This window comes from Pipistrellus hanaki (assembly GCF_964339955.1).
Source record: "Pipistrellus hanaki genome assembly, chromosome: 3".
NCBI lineage: Eukaryota > Metazoa > Chordata > Mammalia > Chiroptera > Vespertilionidae > Pipistrellus > Pipistrellus hanaki.
Window position 1 is genome coordinate 95835473 of NC_140505.1, and position 26148 is coordinate 95861620.

General features: G+C 39.1%; 2 protein-coding genes across 5 annotated transcripts in view; both read left to right on the plus strand.

The window, feature by feature from the left end:
* The window catches only part of XPO4 (exportin 4), a 129265-nt gene extending 121251 nt beyond the window's left edge, over positions 1 to 8014 (plus strand). For both annotated transcript variants that reach the window (XM_084878548.1, XM_084878547.1), the window contains 5 exons: positions 2291 to 2409; positions 3684 to 3814; positions 4334 to 4451; positions 4847 to 4939; positions 7792 to 8014. In XM_084878548.1, the coding sequence (XP_084734674.1) occupies positions 2291 to 2409; positions 3684 to 3814; positions 4334 to 4451; positions 4847 to 4939; positions 7792 to 7989 (659 nt within the window). In that variant the 3' untranslated portion in view covers positions 7990 to 8014. The remainder of the gene's footprint in view (positions 1 to 2290; positions 2410 to 3683; positions 3815 to 4333; positions 4452 to 4846; positions 4940 to 7791) is intronic.
* A 9084-nt stretch (positions 8015 to 17098) lies between these two features.
* Positions 17099 to 26148, plus strand: part of EEF1AKMT1 (EEF1A lysine methyltransferase 1) — a 30905-nt gene continuing 21855 nt past the window's right edge. The window contains exons 1-2 of one of the 3 annotated variants that reach the window (XM_084878650.1): positions 17099 to 17183; positions 24855 to 25005. In XM_084878650.1, coding sequence (XP_084734776.1) covers positions 24874 to 25005 — 132 coding nt within the window. In that variant the 5' untranslated portion in view covers positions 17099 to 17183; positions 24855 to 24873. Of the gene's footprint in view, positions 17457 to 24854; positions 25006 to 26148 lie in introns of all 3 variants that reach the window. The other 2 variants (XM_084878648.1, XM_084878649.1) reach the window with 2 other exon arrangements.

Sequence of the window (26148 nt, forward strand, 5' to 3'; positions counted from 1 at the left end):
AAAATAAAGCTAATAGGTGAGTAAAAACAAAATATTTTAAGTATTATGAAATGAAATTAACATGCTAGGTGGCTATTAAATGCATAACTGGCAGTGTAGCTTTGTTCTCCATTCTCAAATTCTTAGCAGAGCTAGTGACTGGAGAGCTGTTCCCATCATGCCCCAGGTTCCAGCCTCCACGGAGAGAGCCTGTTTTGTCAGGGAAGCCTGCGGGCAGTGCCAGAACAGCCTTACGGCCCAGACAGACCTCAGGTTTGCATGCCTTGCTTTGGAAGATCAGATTCTTCCAAATGGAATTGAGTGAGACTCCTGTGGAGAAGTTCAGAATTAGGTGGTTTTTAAGTAGAATTGCTTTTTTATTTACTCCATTTTATCTTTTTCCCCCTTTTTCTAAAGTATTATGTTCTTAATAGAAAAATATACTTTTATTGATTTCAAAGAAGAGAGATAGAAACAAATGATGGGAGAGAATTACTGATTAGCTGCCTCCTGCATACTCCACACTAGGGATGGAACCCACAACCCAAGCATGTGCCCTGACTGGGAATCGAACTGTGATTTCCTGGTTCATGGCTCAACACTCAACCACTGAACCACACTGGCTGGGCATTATATTCTGCCCTTTTTATTAATGTATTCTTGGCCTTTTTTTCCTCATTAAGAATTTTTTATGACTCTTTGATAGCTGAGTGGTTTTCCACTTTGGGGAATTTAATCAGTTTTACTAATATTGGACATCTGAAACATTTATGATTTTGTTATTATAAATAGAGATGCAGCAATCATTTCTGTGGGCAAGTCTCTGTCAGAATTTGATTATGTCTTTTAGTATGTACAGTGCTCTGAAGGTGTTTACTATATAACTCTTAAGGGTAACTGTCACACTATGTCCTGACCAACATGTAAATATTATCCTTTAAAAGTCATCTTCAGCCCTAGCCAGTTTGTCCCAGTGGAGAGAGCATTGGCTTGCAGACTGAAAGGTCCTGGCTTCCTTTCTGGCAAAGGGCACATACCTTGGTTGGAGGTTCCCCAGCCCTGGTTGGGGTGCATGCAGTAGGCAACTAATCAATCTCTCTCTCTCACATCGATGTTTCTCTCTGTCTTTGTCTCTCCCTTCCACTCTCTCTAAACATCAATGGAAAAATTTCCTCTGGTGAGGATTAACAACAACAAAAATACATCTTGAATTTAATGAATCAGAAATAGTAACTTTAGTCCTGGCCAGTTTTTCAGTGGTGAGAGCATCAGCCTTTGGATCAAAGGGTCAAGGGTTTAATTCCCTGTCAAGGGCACATTTGCTTGCAGGTTCAATCCCTGGTCCCAGTTTGGGCGTGTGCAGAAGGCAACCAGTTGATGTGTCTCTCATGCCTATGTTTCTTTCCCTTTCTTCCCTCCTCTCCTCCCTCCCTCCCACACTCTTTCTGGAGATCAATGGAGAAAATATCCTTGGGTGAGAGGTTTAAAAAAAAAAATTACATTGCTTGATTAGAATGAACTGTTTTTCATTGGATTGGTAGTTTTGTAGGGTGTTTGTTTATGGACTTTGCTCGCTTATCTATTTAAGTCTTATGATTCCTATTAATTTATAGGCATGGATTAAGGTTAATAAACTCTTCATTCTCGTAGCTCTTTTTTTAAAAAACGACTTTCTCTTTTATGTGACATGTTAATTTCTATATTTTCTCCCATTTCTTTACAGCTAAAAAAGTTCCACACACCTAAAAAATAAAATAGATATTATCATGGAAATTAATTAACTCATAGTTTGACTAGTAGGGTAGATTTATTTTTCACAACATTGATTAAGCATTAGTTTTCTCTTATTATATTAAGTATATTTTTTATTGATTTCAGAGAGGAAGGGAGAAGGAGAGAGCAGTAGAAACATAAGTGATGAGAGAGAATCATTAATCTGCTCTTCTCCTGCACACCCCACACTGGGGCTTGAACCCACAACTGGGCATGTGCCCTGAGCCGGAATCAAAGTTTGACCTCCTAGTTCATAGATCGACGTTCAACCACTGAGCCACACCTGCCTGGCAGTTTTCCTTTATTATTGAATAGTAATATTTGATGTAAACACAGAATACCATCTGTATATACAATAGTATGTTGAGATCCTAAACAGTGAAATACAGAAGGCAAGCTTACCAGATATCCTGCTATCCAGTCAGATTTATTGTGGCTTAAGATTCAAACCTGTTTTTATTTCTCAAGGGTAGAATGTATCCAACTTTGCAGATTTATTGATATTCTGGCTGTATGACTGCGTGGTTTCTGTTTATAGATGAAGTGTTTAGGGGACATGAGCCGGGGCAAGCAGCAAGCAGGTCTGTGTCAGCCGCGGATGTTGTTTTATATGGAGTCAACCTAATCCTGCCCTTGATGTCACAAGATCTTTTGAAGGTAATTGAAGAAAGTGAATATGAACATTAAAAAGTGTGTGTTTGAAGTTTCAAGATATTTTAGACAACAATGTCCCTCTGATTTAACTAAGGGATATGAATACCTGTTTGTCTGATAAGTACATGTGGAAATAAAACATTTGAGTTGCTGTTAGTGTCATTAACAGTCGTGTTTACAGCTCAGAACACAGGCCTTCACTCCTGCCCCAGAGTTCTGCATTCAAAATAAGTTATTACAGAAAAAGTGGGGCTTTTAGAAATTTCATTCTCATGTTAGCAACTTTGATTCCCTCATCATTTATCATTAAGCAATTAAAATTATGTTAGATTTTCAGTTGTATGCATTCTTCTGTTACTTGTTGAACATTATTCTCAGATTGAGGGATTAAACAATAGAATGAATTCATAAATCCCTCCATGTAGAAACAGGATGGTAAGAAACCAAGACTTATACAGTTTTTAATTTTGTACCTTTGGTCTGTGCTGTACCTTGGTTTTATCACTCAGTATTGGGTGTGATGGAATTGAGGCCGCCTTTCTTACCCCTCTTTTCATGAGATGTCATAGGAGTCTGAAGCTGAGGACAAGGACATGAATGGAGAGGAAGTGGGAGGTGTGTTCGCCTGTGCACATGTGCATAGCCGGGGGGGGGGGGGGGTATGAGTGTCAGAGTGAGAAGGCCATAGATTTCCAGACCATTGCTTCTCTCTCTCTCTCTCTCTCTCTCTCTCTCCCCCCCCCCCCACCCCGTCAATATGTTTTAACTGATTTTAGAGAGGAAGGGAGAGGGAGAGAGATAGAAACATAAATGATGAGAGAATCATTGATTGGCTGCCCCACATTGAGTATCGAGTCTGCAACCTGGGCATGTGCCCTGACCGGAAATCAAACCATGATTTCCTGATTTATAGGTCGATGTTCAACCAATGAGCCACACTGGTCAGGCATCTTATATGTGTTTTAAAAAAATTATGCACTGGCCAGGTTGGTTAGAGAGTAGTCTCAATATACCAAGCTTTTGGATTCAGTCCTGGTCAGGGCACATAGAAGAATCAACCAACAAATGCATAAATTAATGGAATAAAAAATCAATGTTTGTCTCTCTCTTTGTCTCTCTCTCTCCATCCCCCCTCCCTCTCCATTCTTTTCTTGTTCTAACATCAATTAAAAAGTCATTGTACTTAGAAGCTTACCTGTTATTGTTACTTTTTTTGTATTAAATAAAATAAAATGAGATAACATTTAGCACTTAAATATTTAATTTTTCTTTTTTAGTTTCCAACACTTTGTAATCAATACTACAAATTAATTACATTTATTTGTGAGATTTTTCCTGAAAAAATACCACAACTTCCTGAAGACCTTTTTAAAAGTCTGATGTGCTCTCTAGAACTGGGAATGACTTCGTATCCTTTAAATAGGCATTGTTATCACTTATCACATGGGGGAAAGATCTTACCTGAAGTTTTAAATTTTTTTTGTTTTATTTTGTATTTCAGTTTTATTTCTTAAAAAAGCCACCATTTCTATAACTGCCCTAATTCTGTGTTTATTTCGATGTTGTTAGTTCTTCTTTCACAGATTCTAGGGACATTTGGCTCCGGCTTCCCAAATAATTTCACATGCTGTTGCTGAGTGTCTGATCTTAGCTACCCGATGGCAGAAAATAGCAAGGCTCTTATCAATGTGTGCCTCATAATCAAAAACATGCTGGAAGTCTCCAGTCGCAGACCCTGAACACTTGTGGATCACTTCAAAACCTTGGGAGTCTTTTCTCACTTAGCTCAGTAAAGACACATTGTTCAAGCTATAGCTTTCCTGCATTCATTTCTAGAAATACACTCCATGTGATAATAGCTGTAATTTTTTGTCTTTAATATGTCAAGTGAGTCTACTTGCATTTGCTCTTTGACCTTCATGATCAGAATGAGCTCGGAGGTTTGCCAGCTGTGTCTGGAGGCCCTGACACCATTGGCTGAACAGTGTGCAAAAGCTCAAGATACGGACTCACCACTGTTTCTAGCGACACGGCACTTTCTGAAGGTAAGGTGCTTGGATAGCAGGTTATGAGGTCACCTGCTTTGATAAGGACTGTCAATACACATAAATCTTTCAAATCAGGAAGTGCTTATGTTCTTTAATAGTCACTTTCTGTTCACTGTTTTCTGGAGATCCACTTTCTGGACATGTAACTCTCCACTTCTGTTTTCTTAAAAACTGATATAAATATAATGGGTAATTGGATAATTTAATTATTATACCACAGGAAGTAATTACATCATATCTTAACCTACTTAAAAAAATACTTTCTTTAATGTTCAGATATATTTATTGATCACAAGCCACCCTCTTTCTTTTTTGGAGCAGGGAGGAGCTGGAGGACTGTGTGATTTTTGTGTTGTGTGTCTTTATTTAGCGGTTTCCTTGTGCACTTTCAGCTGGTTTTTGATATGCTGGTTCTGCAGAAGCACAACACTGAGATGACGACAGCAGCCGGTGAGGCGTTCTACACATTGGTGTGCCTGCACCAGGTATGGCCGCAGCTCCTTTGGGCGCTGTCTTTTATTATAGAAGGAGATGATTCAGATCCACTGTGGGTGTTAACTCTACAGATCTTAGGGGATCTCTGACTCAGGGCTACAGTTCTGTTGCAGTGTAGTCCTGTTTCTTAAACTCCTCATTAGCTCTGGCTTTTTTTAATTAGGTAAGCTGTTTATCAGTTAATAAGCATTTATTACCCCTTCTGCATTGTTATAATCTATCCTTTGCCCTAAAGCTTATCCTTACACAATTGCTAGGAACCAGGAGTCAGATTTGAGAGGATAATGGAGATGTGCTTCTGTCCTTGAGGAACTCAGTTTTGTAAGAAAAACAAGATGAAAGAGATGGGGCACCCAGAAGAGACTATCTTCAGAGAGCCGAGAAACAACAGTATTTATTCCATACTACAATATGGAAAGTGTTCTTCCCTTCCCTTCACCTCCCTCACCCTCCCTAATTCTTTGAGTCTTTAAAGACTGAAGCAGTCACTGATGTGGGGCCAATATAACCGAAGAAGAAAAGTTATGCTGGCTCACCCATCTCCCTTCCTTATTGTACATGCCCATCAAGTGTATGTGAAGAATCAGTTTCCCAAAACCTATCCCCTACCCCGCTTCTTCACACATGTCCCAGCAAGACCAAGTGATTGGCTAGAGGAACGAAGACATTATAAAATGTATTTTTATTGATTTGAGAGAGAGAGAGAGAGAGAGAGAGAGAGAGAGAGAGAAAGAGAATATTAATGATGAGAGAGAATCATTGATTGGCTGCCTCCTGCACACCCCACACTAGGGATAGAGCCCGCAACCTGGGCATGTGCCCTGACCGGGAATTGAACCGTAACCTGGTTCATAGGTAAGTGGTCAACCACTGAACTAAACCAGCAGTTCACTAAGACTTTTTTAAAAAAGTGTAGAGGCCACCATGGCCATGTGGCTCAGTTGGTTGAGCATTGTCCCATGTAGGGGTCATGCAGGAGGCAGCAGATCGATGTTTCACTTTCACATCGATGCTTCTCTCTCCCTCTCCCTTCCTCGCTAAAATCAATCAAAAATTTTTTTAATTTTTTTATTTTTAAAGCGTAGAGGCCATAGCATCCTCTGTGACTGGCCCCTTGGGGCTGCATTTATTTTCTCTTAGAAAGATAGGATTTCATAGCGGTTGGCAAAGTACTTGAAGGCCACCGTTAGGCCAGCTTCTGTATTGTTTGTGCAGGTATTCATAAGTTCACTTCCTGAAATGATGCCCATCCCAGTAAGGGGCCTTTCTGTCATTTGACTTCCTGTCTTACTAGGAAAATGTATAAGTCCTTATATTCTGGTTGCCTTTTTTGTTGTTGTTAATTTTCTCCTGAGAATATTTTTCCATTGATTTAGAGATTGGAACCTAAGGGGAGCGAGAGAGAGACACTGATGTGAGAGAGACTCAATCTGTTGCCTCCTGCATGCGCTCCGACCGGGGCCAGGGATCACGCCTGCAACTGATGTAGATGCCCTTGATCAGAATCAAACCTGGGACCCTTCAGTTCGAGGGTCAGCACTCTGTCCACTGAGCTCTGGTTGCCTTTTTTAAAAACATTCATACATGTAGGACAGAGAACAGGAGCCTGGGACTGGTGAGGAGGCTGTCCCGCTGTTGGCCCAGGAACACAGCCAGGTCACCTTAGCTGGGTGCGGTTTGAGTTTATTCTTCTCCTGTGAACAAGCCTGTCCCTTGGAGGTGGGCAGTGAAGGCAGCCATCTGGCTCATGCCTGGGTTTGGTAGGTGCTATGCCCTACTCTTCTTTTCCAGTGGTAACTAACATGGTTTTACCATTTTGGTCCATCATGATATGCCAAGAAGTTAATGAAAAATAGTGGCAGACCAGCTTTTTTCAAGAAAGTTTATCGCACTGTCCGGGTGGCTCAGTTGGAGTGTCATCTCGTACATTGGAAAGGTTGCGGGTTTAATTCATGGTCAGGGCATATACCCAGGTTTTGGGTTCGATCCCTGGTCAGGTCGAAGACAGGAGGCAATCAATCGATGTTTCTCTCTCACATTGATGTTTTTTTCTCTCTCTTTTTCTCCCTTCTTCTCTCTGAAAACATATCCTTAGGTGAGGGTTTAAAAAAGAAAGAGAGTTTATCTTAGAAAGCTGCCCTGCCTTCATTTCCCACACCTCTGTATAAGGCTATAATATGAAGGGCACTAACAATATAAAAGATACACATAACATACCCGTATATTTGTTAAGCTCCTGCTTCCTTCTTCCCTGAGCCGCTGAGCCACAGTGCTGGTTTGAGCTGTAAGTGCACAGTCAATTCAGATTTCCTACTTCCACTTTGAGAAAAGACCAAAACACCCTTCTCCCACTCCGCCACTTTTCACCTGCACTTGTGTGACCTGCTGTCTACCGAACTGCGTGGACATAGTGTCTATAGAACCTCTCAGAAAATGTACAAAGTTGCAGACTTAGGTTATATATAAAATGTAAAACAAACCTGAGTAATGTGCTTTGAAAACAAAAGAGGCAACACAATGAAATTGGTAATTACATTGCTTCTGGAATCAAACAGTCTGGGTTTTTGCTAAAAGGCAATATGATTTTGGATGTATTAGGTAATCTCACTATTATGTAAATTTCCTTTAAAACAGGAATGTAAACAGTACTTGCCTCATAAGGTTGTTATAATAGGTGAATTAGCAATGGCAAAGGCTGGATGGAACCTAGATTATGTGCTAACTGTGAAGAAGACTTGGCAGACCCTGCCTCTTAGAATCCCACCATCCAGTAACTGATATGACCTACTTATCTCGTGTTTGAGAAAGATGTGTTTTTATATGCACTTTATCTCTTCAATAGGCTGAGTACTCTGAATTGGTTGAAACATTACTGTCAAGTCAACAAGACCCAGTTATTTACCAGAGATTAGCAGATGCCTTCAACAAGCTCACTGCAAGCAGCACCCCTCCTACGCTGGATCGGAAACAGAAGATGGCTTTTCTAAAGAGTTTGGAAGAATTTATGGCAAATGTTGGTGGTCTCCTTTGTGTAAAATAAAGAACAAAACTCTATGCTTAATTTAGATCCTTTCTACAAAGTGCATTGAATTGCTAAAAGTTGACTTGAGTCTTGTCCTGTCCTTCAGTTTCTTGGCCATTGGGGTTTTGGAGAGCTTGACATGTAATGAATGCAGTGAGACAGGAGAGCTCAGCCTCAAATCAGCGTCTGCTGTTCGGTGTTTCCACAGTCGGTCATAAGTATTCTGTAGGTTTCGAATGGTGATTTAACATTTTCAAAATGAAATATCATCTATGTGCAAACAGATAAGGGCACCATGAAATCATGTTCAGTGCCTTTTCCCTCTTTGTCAAATGTTAGGTGACTAGCCAAAGTTTGAAATTTTTGTTATGAACTATTAGGTGGCTGTGTTCGGTGATGTATGTTAAACGTCCGTGGGGCACCTGCAGCGCTGGGGAACTGGACCCACCTGGAGGCCATCATTGTCAGAATTTCTGTTTATGGGCTCTGGGTTTTTTCATTTTAATGAACTCCTCCCCTCTGCCAACCCAAAAGTTTTGAATCACTGTGAAAACTCGGGAGAGGTTTTGTGCTGTGGTGCTTTTCTCCCTGTGATTCAGTTTGAGTCTGGCAGGAGGGGAAGGCGCTGTGGGTGCTCACTGGCTAATGGGTTGGTGGGCAGGTTTTGTGGAGTACAGGCCTCTAGTCACACTCTGGTGCCTGAACTTCAGGAGGAAAATGCATGTATATTTTTGTTCCATAAAATAAACTTTAGGAACTGTAGCCATCCCATTGCCTTAATTTTAAGAAGAAAGACAAAAAACAAAACAACCAACAGTTTTGATGCCTCAGAGTTGGTTTGGAAGTTAGCTACTCTGAACTTGGTGGTGCCCTTTTGGTGGTGTATTCATGTGGGTTTGTGAGTGAAACAGGCTCATCCATATGTAGTCTAACTCTTGGAATATGTTTCTGTCCAGCTTTATATCCATTGCTACAGTACTCTACTCTGAGGATGGGAGTGACTGATTCCTGCAGATTTTAGACATTGGGGCATTAGGAGAAATAATTATGCTGGAATGAGTATTTTCTCGTTTCATAGGAGTTGTGTAAATTTAAGAGAAAATTTTGTATTGCTACCATACTCCCCTTAAAGTATGGAAACCACAGGCATGTAATACTGCCCGCGGCCTTGTCATAGTCACGGGCACAGTGACATTGCTTTACAGGGACGGTGTCCTGCTATGCTCTTGACACATCCGTGCTAACTGTCCCTGGAATGTGGTGGGATTGCGTTGAGCACTGAACCTTCACAGTGACACTTTGTGAAACTGTGTAGCTGCTATTAACAATTACCAAAACAGGAACATCTAAGTTATATCCAGCTTGGCATTCTACCTTAGACATGCACCAATGCAGAGCCTTGAGCCAGAACTTCAAGGACCATTTATTTCTCTTAGTTATCATCATCTAGTAATAGCAGAGGGGAAGCAAAGCATCTTAAAAACAGCTAGGAAAAAATTATGTCACTGTTTATCAATATGCATATTGTATTTTTTAAAATACTTTGAACCATGTGTTAATTTTTAGATTTCTTTATTTCCCCTTAATGAACATGAAGTCATCTGCACCAGGAACCACTATTTTGCCTTGTTCTTGATGTGTGGTCTCTCAGCTCCGCACACTGCTTAGTGGGTGTAAGCCCTGCCCATCTGTGAGTGATGAGTGCAGTCCCTTTGCCAGAGGGTACTGGGACCGGCAACTGACCAGAAAGGCCCACTGGCTTTAACAAAACTATAATCAAGATTTTAAAAACAAAGATGAGTAGAAAAGGGATGCCTTGGGAAATAAAAAGGCATCTGTATTTAATAACTGCTATCTAGATGGAAATGTATGGGCTTAATTATCCTAGATGCTGTCAATAATATTGCATTGTAATTAGACAACTTTAAAGAAAAGAATATGTACTTGGGATTGGACCAAATAAGCCTTAAGATGTCACCAGAATGTGATTAGTAGCAAACAGGAAAAAAGAGGCAACACCATTTTTTAGGTAATGGGGATGCCACTTAACTGCAACAGCTGGACATTTTTCCGGTGTTGGTGTATGTGTTTTTCTGACTCGTATTTGTTTAATTTGGGTCATCTTTTTTTAAACTTTATTTTTATTGTTGAAACTATTACAGATATTCCCATTCACCCCCCTCCTTTGTACACCTCCACCTAGTTCCTGTGCTCCCTTTCCTCTGACTGTCACCATATCGTTGTCTGTGTTAATGGGTTGTGCATTTATGTGTTTTGGCTAATCCCTTTACCCTCTTTCACCCAGTCCTCCCATTCTCCCTCACCTCTGAGAGCTGTCAGTCTGTTTCATATATCTGTGTCTCTGGATCTATTTTGTTGGTCAGTTTATTTTGTTTATTGGGTTCCACATATAAGTGAGATCCTATGGTACTTGTCTTTCTCTGACCAGCATATTTCATTTAGCATATTTACCTTCAGATTCATCTATGTTGTCTCAAAAGGTCATATTTTCTTTTTTTTTTTAAGCCTTTTTATGGCCACGTAGTATCCTATTGTATAAATGATCAATTTTTTTAGATGTAGTCTAAATTTGTTTAGTTTGAGTCCTTTTTTAATTTTATTTTGTCCAGTTTTGTCTTTAGCTGTGCTTATTGACTTTTCATTTTTAGAGGTTTTGCTTTTTGCCCTGTGGGGGTCAAGAACACTGACTTAATTTTAGTAAATTAATTTTTATTATTAAAACTGACTGTTGTCCAAAGTGTTTTAAAAATAAGAACATTATTTGTGCTCCCCTTTTTTATATATGTTAAAGGGACATTGTCAAATATTTATTTAGAATTTTGTCTTGTATGAAATTTCTGGTCATATATAATTACCTTTAATGTCTAGTTTTCAGTTTATTCTATATTTGATTTTATTTTCCTGGGCCAATTTGTTTCCCAGGGCACAGTCTCTATGGACTTGTACTTTCACAACTGGTATTCATATAACAGCACCTGTCATCCTTGTAGCTCTGTTACAAGGATTGCTTGCTTGTTTGTTTTAGTTTTTTCCAGAACAGTACTTCAGTGTCCTCTTCACAGTTGTGTCTTTATTACTTGCTGTCTTTTAATCTGTTGGAAGACAATGGCATGTTAACAACACTGCAATGAGTTTTGTCTGGTAGAAAGTGTGACATTTTATATAAAAAAATGCACCTTTGCATTCTTTTTCAAACTAATTTTAAGAACATTCTTACTTCGTTGTAAGCCATGTGTCTAATTATATTACATTATCCTGTTAGAATGAGATGGTTACTGTTTTTACAATTTTCATTTCAAAACCCAGCATCTCTAAAATACCTTCCCCTAGTAACACTCCTTACTATCTTTTTTTGTTTTTTGTTAATCTTAACCGAATGATATTTTTTCATTGCTTTTTAAAAATATATATATTTTACTGATTTTTTACAGGTAGGAAGGGAGAGGGATAGAGAGCTTGAAACATCAGTGAGAGAGAGACATTGATCAGCTGCCTTTTGCACACCTCCTACTGGGGATGTGCCTACAACGAATGTACATGCCCTTGACCAGAATCGAACCTGGGACTTTTCAGTCTGCAGGCTGACGCTCTGTCCACTCACCCAAACCAGTTAGGGCTTTCATTGCTTTAGTAGAGAGAGTGGAAGAGTTGGGGGGGGGGGGGGGGAGGAGACATCAATGTGAGAAACACATTGATTGGTTGCCTCCCACATGTGATCCCACCGTGGTGGGTATTGAACCTGCAGCCCAGGAACGTGTCCTTAACCCCGAATCCAACTGCTCTGACCATTTCTGTTAATACTTGTATGAAACTCTCAAGTATTGAACTAGCTGTTGATTTCAAGTCTTAGTATCCTAGTAGACCATGTCAGTTGAACCCTTAAAATGCTATTTTTTCTATTACAGTTTTATTGTTTCTGTTTGCCACCTCTGTCTGTCATTAGAGGTGTTGTCATTAGACCTTACTAGGTTAGTTGTCTCTGATGGCTAGTTGTCCTTATTGGATCCTGAAAAAAATATTAACTGTTAAGGCAGCAGGAACCTCAATACTTCTTAGGGTTTTTTTTTCTTAACTAGAGAATAAGGAATTGATTTGGATATAAGTTTTTAATATAACTTCTTATAAATTCTTCTATAAAATAACAGCTGATTTGAGGATATAATGCTTTAAATTATTTTAAAATATAAGTGGATATCCTCAGACTTGGTAATAACTATGTTCTGAAAACACTGATTTTCTAAAATTAAAAAAGTCCAAATTAGGTTTATTTTCTGAGTTCAAATTGATATGAAGTGCCGTAACTCAAATTGAACTTTAAACAGTTTAATTTATATGTAATTCTGATAAATTATAATGGAGACTCATGACGTATTTAGCCAAAGAATATATTTGGTTCAGGTAAAGACACATAGTTAATAATGAGCATCCATTCTGCTCTAGAGGACTGGGGGAGTGATCTGTTACTGACCTTTAACTCCATAGCTAAGTCTGAAGACTGAGCTATTGTATATGCACACGGGTTTGTCCTCACCCCCTGGGATTCGCTCCTCACCTATTCCTAGGCCTTCCTAGCAGTGGAGAGTCTTCTCCTTTCAGTCTGTATGCTTAGGTCTCAGCTATTAGGAGCTGTCAGGTATGTACTGTTAGCTAACTTTATTAGCCTGAAATTAAATAAATCACCTGTACTATGTATCTAACATGGACCTGACCTCAAGAGTGTTCTGAACCTAGGCTTTCTGGTGTCATCTACCACATAAAATTATAACACATTGCAAATACTGGTGTTGCAATTCAGCTGTCTGAATGGAGTCTCATGCAGTGAGTTTGTGGTTTAATCGTCACAAAGTGTTAGCATTGCTACCATTCAGCATGTGTAAAATTTTTTAAATTTATAAATATTAAACATTTAAACTTATATTAAGACTTTTCAGTTTTGTTTTTTTTGAGAGACCCAGGGACAAGTATATGGCTTAAATATTTACCTCTATTAACATTACTAATGAAGGTATAAGGTATAAAGTTGCATTTCATTTTTCAAAAGATGCTATAATAGGATTTTATTAAATAAATCAGGGCTATGTATTGAGCCAGTTAAAGGCTGACTATCAAATTGGTAAAATTTTATTTGTATTTTTAAATCTATAAATGGGAGTTATGTGTCATTTAACTAAATATTTTTATTACATTTTTGTTTTGACTGTGTGTGATTTGTTCGTGGGTATTTAGTCTTTTATGAAACTGATTGAAATGGTGCTAGTTTGTTTACCATCATAGAATGACTGACACTGGAGACATTATACAGTCATACTTTAAAATTAAAAAAAAACACGATATATCTGTATAGATAGGATTTGCATTACCTTCTGTGAGAACACCCAGCCCCTAATAGAATATTCAGGATTCAGAAAGAAAACGTTTACATTCAAAATTTATTCAATGTATTTTTATTTCAGCTTAGTCTTAGAAACAATATCAAAGTTATCAGTTAAATCATTGAAGTTGAGGATGTATTTGTAGTAAATCTTTTTAATGGTTTGGGTCATTCTTTTTATGGCCTTTCAGGGAAAGTGAAAAATTGCCATTCTGCTGTGTCAGACAGACTCTCACTCTTTGCTTAATCTTAAATCTTGTAAATTTATTTACTGAAAAGTTAATTTTAAAAAAATTCTCTCCCCAGGATATTTTTTTTCTATTGATTTTCAGACAGAGTTGTAAGGGGGGTAGGAGGAAAGAGGGGGGAGGGAGAAGAGGGAGAGAAACATTGACGTGTGTGTGTGTGTGTGTGTGTGTGTGTGTGTGTGTGTGAGAGAGAGAGAGAGAGAGAGAGGGGGGGGGGTGGAGATTCAGAGAGACATCGGTTGGTTGTCTACCATAATCGCTGAGTGGGGTGGGGATCGAACCTGCAACCAAGGTACTTGTTCGTGACCAGGAATCAAACCCAAGACCATTCAGTCTGTGGGCTGACATTATAACCACTGAGCTAAATAAGGTGAAAAGTTTTGTTTTATTTTTTAAAGAAAATGTGTTGCCAAGACTGGTTTGGCTCAGTTCGGTCTTCAGACTGAAGGGTCCCACGTTCAATTCTGGTCAAGGGCATGTGCATTGGTTGTGGGCGCACCCCCCTTAGGGGTGTGCAGAAGGTAGCTTGTCAATGTTTCTAGCTCTCTATCCCTCTCCCTTCCTCTCTGTAAAAAATCAATAAAATATGTATATTTTTTTAAAAAAAGAATGTGTTTTGAAAATATATTTATTTTAAACTTGATTTTGCTTTGAATATTAATTTATTCATAATGTTATTTTTTAGATTGTATTGAGATTTGATTTTACTCCAAGAGTGGATATAGAAAATTTAGGTTTAAGAGGACTAAGCAGAGTTGTATTGAGTTTTCATTTTCTCTCTTTAATTATTAAGCGCAGGATCTGGGGACACAGGCTAATAATCACCTGGTATTTGAGAGAGCCATAGATGATTTTAAAGGTCCTAAATATAAAAATTTGTTATATTTTTTAAAAGGCATATTTAAAATAATTGTGCTCTCTAAAAATACAGTTGGTTTATATTGACTGGCTTAGAAATGATGCTTTGGTGTGTTGATTAGATTATGCATCATTTTGTTTATTTTGTAAACATGGGGATTTTAGATTGAGTCAATATGAATTCTTTGTAATCTCAAATGGTGGTTCGGTTTTATTTTTAAAGCTAAGTGGAAGTAAAAGAGCATATTTGAAATTAATGAGAAAATCTTTTGCTGGGACATTTCATATAGTCCTAATGACAGTATACTGTCTAAATTCTAGCACATAAATAATTTCCTTATTGAATTCTTTCCATGTAAATTATTCTCCCAAAGAAAATATTTAAAACACGCTGGTTGATAAAATATAGAAGATACTCAATAAATTCTATTATATTTTAAAATTATTTCTAAGAACACAGTTCCATTAGATAAGTGTCTTTACACAAAGTTTAATACCTGATAGTCATTAATTTTTAAATACTGTGATGTCTTCACATACAATATGACTGTATAGCCCCTGCCACAGCCACTATGGTGCTATTGTGAGAGAATTCACTGTATTTTCTTTCTTAAACAAGAAAGTTGATCTACTTAAGGGTATTTCTACTGAATACACTCATATCAATCCTACAACAACTATACAAAAACCCTAAGTGATTTCCAAAGACAGTTTCATGTATCACTGTAAGTCAAATAAATTGGAGAAGTAAAACAAGTTTATATCTGTGTGAAGTTAAGAGCTTTACTACACTGCTCTAGATCTGATTTCCTCAGTTTATGTAATAGACTCAAACATCAATGGGTCTAGAATACGGGAACACCCTTTGCAATATAGGTTAATTTGAGTAATTTGATGACAAAGCACTTGAAGAATGGAAGAAAAACACTTGAATCTGACTTTAATTTATAGGTAATTGGTGCTTTTAAAAATTAAATGATTGGCTTGAGATTGGTCAACATGAACATAAGGTTTCAGGTGTGGGTTTCTTTTTAAAAAATGAAAATTGAGTCTGGTTTCATCTTAGATCTTTACAGAGTAATCTTCATTTCTTTTTGCTCCTCTTCTGAAGAGTAGCATGATGGACAGAAATCACTTATAAATACACAAACGGAATAATTCATGAATCAAATCAAATTTGAAAACATCTTTTCAAGTCCAGTTTAACTTAAACAATTTTCCCTTTACTTCAGTGAGAATCAAATTGCCTTTGATATTTTAAAATTTTTATGATTTGTAAGAACCATTAAATTACAATGCAAATGTTTCACCAGGAAAATTAATCTTCATGTGGTACTGTAAACATACTGCCTCAGCACTGGTGGTGGAGGTATAACTGAACCTCCTGACTTCCTGATCACTTTAATAAAAAAAAAATAACATCATAATACACACTACATGAAGGTAACTATTGCATCTCACATGCTATGAAAACAATTGAAACTTAAAGTTTAAAAAAAATCTATTTCAAACCAAAAATTGCTTTAACTTGGTTTTTAAATTATAGGCCAAGACAGTCTCCAATGTATGGAATGCTACACCTCTGTTAAAAAAATATATACTGCCATAAAGTTGGTTGTTGCTTCTTGGTTCATGTTATTGATTTTTGGTTTGCTCTATATATTTTCTTTCCTGCTCTTTTCCTAAGCTACACCTGATTTTTAAATACTTGGTGTAATTGACTTGTCATCACTTAAACCCCATCAAAATCAAAAGTAAAGCAAGGAAAAACAAAAAAGGAAAGCATGGGTTGCCATAGACCAGGAAATGGTATTTATAATTGAAATTATGGTACTCCCCAAGTTGTAAACTTGTTTTATATATTACTGTTATTTGACAGCTGAGTCATTTATTTATATCCTTAAGCAGAATCGATTTAAGGCGATTCTGCAGACTATATAAAACAGCGCGATAATAAAGTTGGTTAAAAAAAAATGAAAGAAAAGCAAGAATGTAATACAGGTTGAATGCCTTCTTGAATGGAAAATAAGTATATCACTTATGATTTGATATTGCCAGGTTTAACAAGTGCTTGTGTGTCGGGTGCTTTGCTGGAGGTTTTTATACTGAAGGAATGCCCTCAATATGGAAGGTTCTGAGAAGTTCACGGCACGTCTCCCACATTTGGAATTAATTCCATAGAGAAATGTTACGCCTGATAGATAACTCGCCAAATCAGTAGCTAACCATATTTCAGCGTAAAAACGGCTTCTAGCTCGTTTGCTCACTGGCTGGACCTTGCTTTCGCTGTCACACCCAGGGGAAAATGAGCGTGGCTGGACCTAGTAACCACGTTGAGTTTGGGAAGGATATTGATTACAGTGGAGACTCTAAAAAAGTTTTTCTAAACCTATTAACATTATAAGGCCTCTCACGTCTTGATTTGTCTATTAGAAGATTGAGTAGACAGACCAATGAAGTCCTCCCTGATCGATGCTTGTGAAATGTACAGCTACCCAAGAACAAATAGGTTCCTTGTATTTCGTTTGAACAACCTTAGGTTTTCATTGGATTGCCACCTTCGGAGGAGGGACCTGAGCGCCTCCAGGGCCAGCGCCTGCGCACTGCTAGCGCGGCGCCGCGCTCCCCGGGCAGTGAGTGTGCGCAGGCGCGGGCCGCTGGGCTGACGTCGCCCGCGCTCCGCGCACCGCCCTGGCCACCGCGCACGCGTGGCGGTGAGTGGACTCGGGTGGCTGTACTTCTCCCGACTCCGGGGCGCGGTTTGGGAGGCGACCTGCGAAGTCTGTGCCGCAGGAGGTTGTGTGGTGGGTCGTCCGGTGCTGGATCCAGGATCAGGGTCCCGGGAGGGGCCGGGAGGCGTGGGGTGTTGCGCGGCCTAGACGGAGGCGGGCAGACTCCTTGGTGACCAGAGTGCAGAGGACCGGACGGCGTTCGTGATCATATTTCACAGGACAGAAGTTGTACCTAATATCTGAGTTTAAAATAGCGTGAGTACCGCTTTAGAAGGCGGGGTAAATTCCCACCGCGAAGACGGGAGGGCAGTGAAGAACAGCGGGCACTGGCAGGGCTCCTTGGAGGAGGGTTCTCTGTAGGTGACAGGAAATCTGGGGAAGAAATCCCGGTTAATGCTCTGTCCTCTGCACCCACTGCCTTCCCAGAATCACTTGCCGAGAAGGTGAAAATTTTTGTTAATCCTCACTAGAGGGTTTTTTTCTCTTTTAATAAATCTTTATTGTTCAGACTATTACAGTTGTTCCTCTTCGCGCCCCCCCCCCCATGGCCCCCCTCTACTGCGTTCTCATCCCACGCGATGCCCTTACCTACCCACCCCGCCCACACACGCACTGTCCTCATCCATAGGTGTACGGTTTTTATCCAGTCTTTTCCCGCACCCCCACATTCCTTTCCTCCCGAGAATTGTCAGTCCACTCCCTTTCTATGCCCCTGATTCTATTATATTCACCAGTTTATTCTGTTCATGAGACTTTTTATTCACTTGATTTTTAGATTCACTTGTTGATAGATATGTATTTGTTGCCATTTTGTTCATATTTTCTATCTTTTTTCCTTATTTTTCCTCTTCTTCTAGAATACCCTTCAGCATTTCATATAATACTTGTTTGGCAGTGATGAACCCCTTTAGCTTTTTCTTGTCCAAGAAGCTGTTTATCTGACCTTTAATTCTAAATGATAGTTTTGCTGGGTAGAGTAATCTTGGTTATAGGTTCTTGCTATTCATCACTTTGTATATTTCTTGCTACTCCTGTCTGGTCTGCATAGTTTCTGTTGAGAAATCCTCTGACAATTGTATGGGTGCTCCCTTGTAGGTAACTAACTGTTTTTCTCTTGCTGCTTTTAATATTCTCTCTTTGTCTTTTGACCTTGGCATTTTAACCTGTTAACCAGGAAGTTCCCTTTTTAATTACGCAACATACAACGGGCACATACTCTTTCACTAGGATGGGTCAGTATATTTTTTTGTTTATTTATATATAAAGCACAAAGGAAAATACAAAATTACAAACAAATAGAAAAGAATACCAACAAAAAATGGAAACATCGAATTAAAAAATTATAAATTTTACAATTATAAAGATTACAAAAAATATATATTTTTTATTTCTATACACAATAAAAAATATAAAAAAGTTAACAATTACAGAACAATAAACAAAATCACACAGATAAAATAGAAATTTTGAGTTTAAAAAATTGAAATATAGATGTAAAAATTCAAAACACAACTTCCGTGTGATATATTTTAAAACAATAGTTGATACATAGTGCTACCTTACAATCCGGACACCAGTATGTAGATTCTTTCCTAACACCTTTTTTGTAGCAAACTTGGCATTTCCTGGATTTAGTTTTTCCTATATCGCTTTTCATTTGTTCTGGAAAATGCCTTTCAACTAAGCGTGATGGTTTAGATGTAGAGCTGCTTGTTGATGTCTTTGGGTGGGTTTTCACTATTTTGTTATCTACTAATTTCTCTGCACACTCTATCAAAAAGTGTAATCAATCCAAATGACCTTTATCTTTTTTTGTATATAATATATGCATTGAAGCAGCACATATCAATTAATCGTAGAAAAATTTTTTAATAAAATTTTTTTACCTTATTACGGGCAGCCGTGTAGGCCACCATAACTCCATCTCCCAAATCTACGCTGCCCATATTCTTGTTATAATACAGGACAACATTCGGTTTTTCTTGCCTTCTTCCTCTCTTTTCAATCATTGTCTTTTCGTCATTATGAATAGAACTGAGCATCAATACGTCTTTTTTATCCTTCCATTTTAAAACCATAAGTTTGTCTTTGATTCTTACTATATGTTCATTTTTCTGTAATTTTTTTGTTTTTATTTCACTGGGGATTCCGACTCTGTTTATCCTCATTGTTCCAACAATGTCTGTATTGTTTTGACACAAGAGTTCAGCCAAATGAATTGACGTATAGAAATTATCTAAGTAAATCCTATACCCTTTATTCAGTAAGTCATGTGTTAACTCCAAAACAATTCTTGTTGATTGTTTTTCTTGTGGGTAGTTCGAACCATAATTTGTGTCCTTGCCTGTGTATAAAATTATATTTTGTACGTATCCAGATTGGCTTTCACTCAAAATAAACAACTTCATTCCAAATCTAGCTCTTTTTGTAGATATATATTGTTTCCAAGATAAATTCCCTTTCCATAATAAGAGATTCATCTAGTACGTACGCATATTTCTCGTTCACATACATAAAAACTTTTAAACTTTTCTGACAAATTATTGACGATTGGATCAATTTTATATGTTTTTCTATTATATAAAGGTTGGAGATATAAAAAATATAAGTAAATAATATATAATATGAAAATAGGTAAGTGTAAGTACGTACCCGTCACTGCTCACCCTGAACACGTCCACCACTCTCAATAGCGAAATTATACTGATTCCCTCTGTGTCTTAAATTCATGTCGAGACATGTATGGATGACTAATACCTTTGTTGTTCGGAAATATACATCCCGCCCGTTTCAGGGCGCAACATATATTTCAAGGACGTATTCATATGTCCTATCCGTACCCAATATTGTTTACGTTTGACGTATTTATACGTCCCACTCAGTTAACAGGTTAATTAGGATGTTTCTTGGTGTGGTCCTCTTTGGATTCCTCTTGTTTGGGGTTCTCTGTGCTTCCTGGACTTGTAAGCCTATTTCTTTCCCCAGGTGAAGGAAGTTTTCAGACATTATTTCTTCAAATAGGTTTTCAATATCTTTCTCTCTCTCTCTTCTTCCCACCTCCCCCCATAATTCAAATGTTGGTACACTTGAAGTTGTCCCAGAGGCTCCTTAAACTATCTTTATATTTTTTAATTCTTTTTCTTTTTGCTTTTTCCAGTTGGTGTTTTTTGCTTCTTTGTATTTCAAATCTTTGACTTGATTCTTGGGATCTTCTATTCTCCTGTTGGATCACTATATATTATTCTTTATTTCAGTCAGTATATGCTTAATTTCTAATTGGTCCTTTTTTATATCCTTGAGGGTCTCACTAAATTTATCGGTGGTTTCTAGAATATTATTTTTTAAATATATTTTATTGATGTTTTTACAGAGAGGAAGAGAGAGGGATAGAGAGTTAGAAACATCGATGAGAGAGAATCATAGATCAGCTGCCTCTTGTGCACCCCTAGTAGGGATGTGTCCGCAACCAAGGTACATGCCCTTGACCGGAATCAAACCTGGGACCTTTCAGTCCACAGACCTACGCTCTTATCCACTGAGCCAAACCGGTTTCGGCTAGAAGATTCTTGAGTGATCTTATAACCGTGGTTTTGAATTCTATATCCAGTCTTGCTTTCTTTCATTTGTGACATGTTTTTTTTTTGTCTCTGCATTTTGGCTGCTTCCCTGTGTTGATAGAGTGGCCTTGTGTGCTAGGTGTCCTATAGGGCCCAGTGGCTCAGCCTCCCTAATTACCTGAGGTGGACACTCTTGGTGCTCCCCTTTGTGGGCTGTGTGCACAGTCTTGTTGTAGGTAAGCCTTGGTTGCAGTTGGTATCACTGGAAGGAATTGACTTCTAGGCCAGTTGGCTGTGAGGATCAGCTATTTTTACAATGGGAGAAGTGCTGTACTTATGGGGCAGGACTTGCTTCAGTGGGACGTTGGTGCTCACTGAGTCTGCCCCCTGAGTGTATCCCTTATGGATGTGAAGAGTTATAATCTGAATGGTCTCACTCTGACCACTGGGTACACTGGCTCTTGGATCTTCAAGGAGGTGCAAAGTCAGTCACAGCCTGAGGCCACCTAGCAGGAGCTACAGTGAGATCTGCAGATTCCTCCTCTTTGTTTGGGGTTTGGAGGTGCCCAGATGAGGCCCAGCTGTGAAGCAATGCAGGCTGCTGCTGCTGGGCCTTAGGCCTTCTTTTGCAAGCTTTGGAGCTCTCTGACCCAGCTTCAATTTGTTAGGTTTTAGGTTGCAAAAGGACAGGCCATTCATATGCAAAAGTTGCTTTGCACAGCTTGGGTGGGATTGTAAATTGGGTGGGGTGGGGTCTCAGGGAATCAGCAGGGCACAGCAAACAGCAATGGCTACCAATCAGCCCTGCCACACATCTCTGCGTCCCATTGCCCCGTGCAGGAACACCTCTGATAGAAAGCCACCCTCATGTTCCTGCTTGATACCAGACAGCCCAGTTTCTCCCCATATGAGTCTGGTCCCCAGAGTCTCGCCCCGCACTAGAGTTCAGAGCAATTGGGAGTTTGTATCTCCTACCGGATAAAGACAACAGCGCACCAAGCTGCCAGCCCATTTCGCGCCTGCCTCCACATCTCCACACCTCCGCACCTCCTACTAGTCTCAATGCACTTTTTCTTTCCTACTATCGTAGTTGTAGAACTTCCACTTAGCCAGGTTTCCCCTGGTGGTTCTGGGTGATGTTTATTTTTTCTCTTAGTTGTAGTTTTGCTGTAGTTGTGAGAGGCAGCAAGTACAGGTGTTTACTATGCCACCATCTTGGTTGTTTCCCAGAGGATATTTTTTCCATTGATTTTTAGAGAGTGGGAGGAGGGAGGAGAGAGAGTGAGAGAGATTGAGAGAATGAGAAACATTGATGTGAGAGAGATACATCCATTGATTGCCTATTGCAGGGCAGATCCAACCTGCAGCCCAGGTACCTGCCCTTGATCTGAGATCCACGCTGTGACCCTTTGGTGTGCGGGTGACACTCTAACCAATGAACCAAACCGGCCAGGGTGGGAGCCTATACAATTATGCAGCGGGGGTGGGAGAGTGGGCCTTGCTTTAAGCAAAGATCATATATGGAAACTGAAGAATTTTACACATTTCTTTGTAGACCACATTAGTCAGCTGCTATGTAAAGAAATAGAAAGTGATCATACAGCCCATTAGGATCCTCCTCACCCCTATTTAGGCTGTGCGTGATTGTGCCCATTACTTTACCATGCTGTTCCATCATCTTCATGCTTTTCCTTCTGCAATTTTCTCCCTCAAGGTGAAAGTAAACCCCCTGTGGCCTCACTTTTATCCTCCATCCACACATGCTCTTTACTCTGATCCATGGCTCTAAATGCAGATTCACCACATCATCATAGTAGAGCAGTTTTTTAACCTCCTATCATTGTTGACATTTCTGGTCACATAGTTCTTTTTTGTGGAGGGTTGTCCTATCAATTGTATGGAGTTGACCAGCTTCCCTGACACACTAGATGCCAGAAGGACCTTCCCTAGTTATGATAACCAAAATATTTCCAGACTTTGCCAAATATTCCCCTGAGGGACAAATCTTGCCTGATTCTTCTGTGAGTGCCACATAAGTCTCACTGTCAATTCGATAATATAACACAGCACTTCTCAACTCTTTTGTACATGAAAATCTCTTTCATAGCAGTTTCACAAATCTACTTAGAATTTTACTACTGCTAAAGATGTGACAAGTAAAAAAATTAGCACATTAAAATTTAAAGTTCATTTAATTTAAACTTTAGTGGTGTGTATCACTTTAAATATTTCTTGCCACTGCCTTCTGGCCTGCAACGTTTCTGTTGAGAAATCAGCTGACAGTCACATGTGGTAACTAACTGCTTTTCTCTTGCTGCTTTTAAGAGTCCATCTTTGTCTTTAACACTTGGCATTTTAATTATGATGTGTTTTGGTGTGGGCCTCTTTGGGTTCATCTTGGTTGGGACTCTGTGCTTTCTGGACTGGTAAGTCTATTTCTTTCACCAGGTAAGGAAATATTTTCATTATTTCTTCAAGTAAGTTTTCAGTATCTTGCTCTCTCTCTTCTCCTTCTAGCACCCAATAATGTAAATGTGATTGCTTGAAGTTGTCCCAGAGACTCCTTACACTATCTTCATATTTTTTGATCCTTTCTTTTTGCTCTTCTAATTGGTTGGTTTTTTTTTGCTTCTTCATATTCCAAATCATTGACTTCATTCTCAGATCCTCTATTCTACTGTTGAATCCTTGTAAATTCTTCTTTATTTCATTTAGTGTATTCTTAATATCTGATTGGTCCTTTTTCATGGCTTTGAAATTCTCACTAAGAATCTTGAAAGTCTCACTAAGTCCCTTGAAGCTCTCATGAAGATCCTTGAGTAACCTTATGTTACAACCATGGTGTTGAACTCTGTATCCAGTAGTTTGCTTTCTCCCATTTTTTTCATTTATGATGTTTCTTTGTCTTTGATTTTGGTGGATTCCCTTTGCTCGTTTTTAGATATTAAGTAGAGCTGCTATGTCTTCTGGAATTGGTAGAGTGGCCTGTGTATTAGGTGTCCTATAGAGCCCAGTGGCTCAGCCTCCCCAGGCACTGAGCTGGGCACTGTAGATGGGCCCATTGACACCAGGCACCCTGTGTGCACAGTCATGTAGTTGAGCCTTGATGGCTGTTGGTGTCACTGGGAGGAATTGACCTCCAGGCCAATTGGCTGTGAGGACCAGCTATGACTACAGTGGGATTGCTGCTGTCACTTGTGGATAGGTAGAGTTGTAATCTGGTATGGTCTGAAGCTGTCCAACAGGTGCAATGGCTTTGGGCCTCCAGGAAGATGCACAGTCAGCCTGGGGCCACCAGGCAGGAACTACAGAGAGATCTGCAGATGGCTACTAGTTGTATTGGGCTTGACATGCCCAGGCGAGGCCCAGCTGTGAAGAAAGGCAGGCTGGTGCTAGTGCCGGTTTTGGGGTTTTTATTGATAGGTTTTGGGCCCACTGACACCAGCTGTAGTTTGTATTAAAGATTTTAGCAGAGTTTGAAGCCTGAGCCAGCATAGGCCATTCATGTGGGAAAACTGCTGCAAATAGCTTGCTTAGGGCTGCAAAGTGGATGGCTTGGGGTCTCAGGACAAAGAGTGTGAGCCAGGCTGATGGAGACTCGGATATGGCCTCTGCCAGTCAGCTCTGCAACAGGGGAGCTCCCAGCATAGGAACAATGGTCCCCGGAGCACCCCTGTCTGGGAGAAAGCCTCTTCCAAGTTCTTTTTTAAGATCAATCCTACAACACTAGGGAGCCCTAGGTCACCTTAACAGTGACTTTCAAGTACAAAAAGATGTTACATAGATAATTATGAAATGTTTGCACATGGCCATTGGGCTACCAGAAGAAAGCAAAATGTCTTTAAATACTTAATGGTAAAATTTTCCTTCAGCAAGGGATTATGAAAATCTCATTTGTAAAAAGTGAAATCCTTTAAAGGAAAACTGTGCATTTGTTAAACTATAATTCAGTGGACAACTTCTGTAGATGTTTGATCTCATTTAAATATGTTTTCCCTTTTTAAAAAGATCACTTTCTGTTTGTATCTTTACTGTGAGATAAACATTTTTAAATTATTATTTGATGAGAAGAAGCACTTTTACTTTTTATCTGCAGGTCATAGACAATTTGTGAGATGAGTGACTTGGAAGATGACGATGTCCCCCAGCTTTCTTCCCATGCCTTAGCAGCTCTCCAGGAATTCTGTGCTGAGAAGAATCAATGTAGGGGAGACAAATACAATGTTGGGAGAATAGAAGAGAATTGGGTGAGTAAATGCATTCCATATATAATTGGAAATATTGGTGAGGAACCTGTTCTGGACCTAGTTTGGTGTTTGTCTATATCCCACCTTATACCAAAAACTTTGTCACCTGTCAATCAAGAGCTGATAACCTATTTGGGGAACTAGGACAGAAAGCTGTCCAGGAATATTTTAAGATGGCATAAATGTGGATTTTCTTGGTTATAAACTTTCAAGTTTGTTGATGATCAGTGGATGGGACTTTTCAGACGGGAATAGCATGTGATGTCCAACACAAAGATGTGACTCCTGTATGCAGTGCATTCTATTTGTTTTTTTAGAGAGAGCTCAGCAAGCCTGTAGAAAGGGTAAAATATCATGGCAGTAACTGAATGTAAACATGTAATGAAAAATTAATGAAAGGGAGTTCAGATGATATTAATAGTTTCTGGTGCATAGTGTGTATTTTAATTACATGGTACAAATAGGAAGTAAAAGAGAAAAAAAATGAGTTGAGGGAAACTTCTAACCTAAGCTCAACTAATATAAAACCTGAAACCAATACAAAATAATATTGAGTGTAAAGAAATGAAAATTGGAGTGAAATTTTTATAAATTTCGAAGTTTAAATAAAAGCTGTAAAGGAAGGAAGGGGAAAATAAAAATAGTGTTTTTCATTTTACCACTTTATTGTCTTTTCAGTATATGAAAAAGACAGTTGTCTTTATATGGTGCTTTTATACTTTTCTAAGTCATTATCTCATTTTAATTTCAGGGCAACTTAAAGACAAGATATTTATTCCCTCCACTATTCAAAGAAAGGAAATCTTGGTGTCTGGTCCCAATGATTCAATCATCAAGCCCTTATTGTAAAGCAGGGTTAGTAAAATTTTCTGTGCAGGGTCATATTTATACTAATAAAAGCCTTGGGAGTGATCAGGCCAGCAGGGGAGGGTAGTTGGGGGCAATCAGGCTGGTTAGGAGCAATCAGGCAGGCAGGTAAGCAGTTAGGAACCAGTGGTCCCATATTGTGAGAGGGATGTCCAACTGCAGGTTTAGGCCTCATCCACAGGGGACCTGCAGTTGGACGTTCCCCAAGGGGTCTCATATTGGAGAGGGTGCAGGCAGGGTTGAGGGACACCCTCCCCAGTGCACAAATTTCATGCA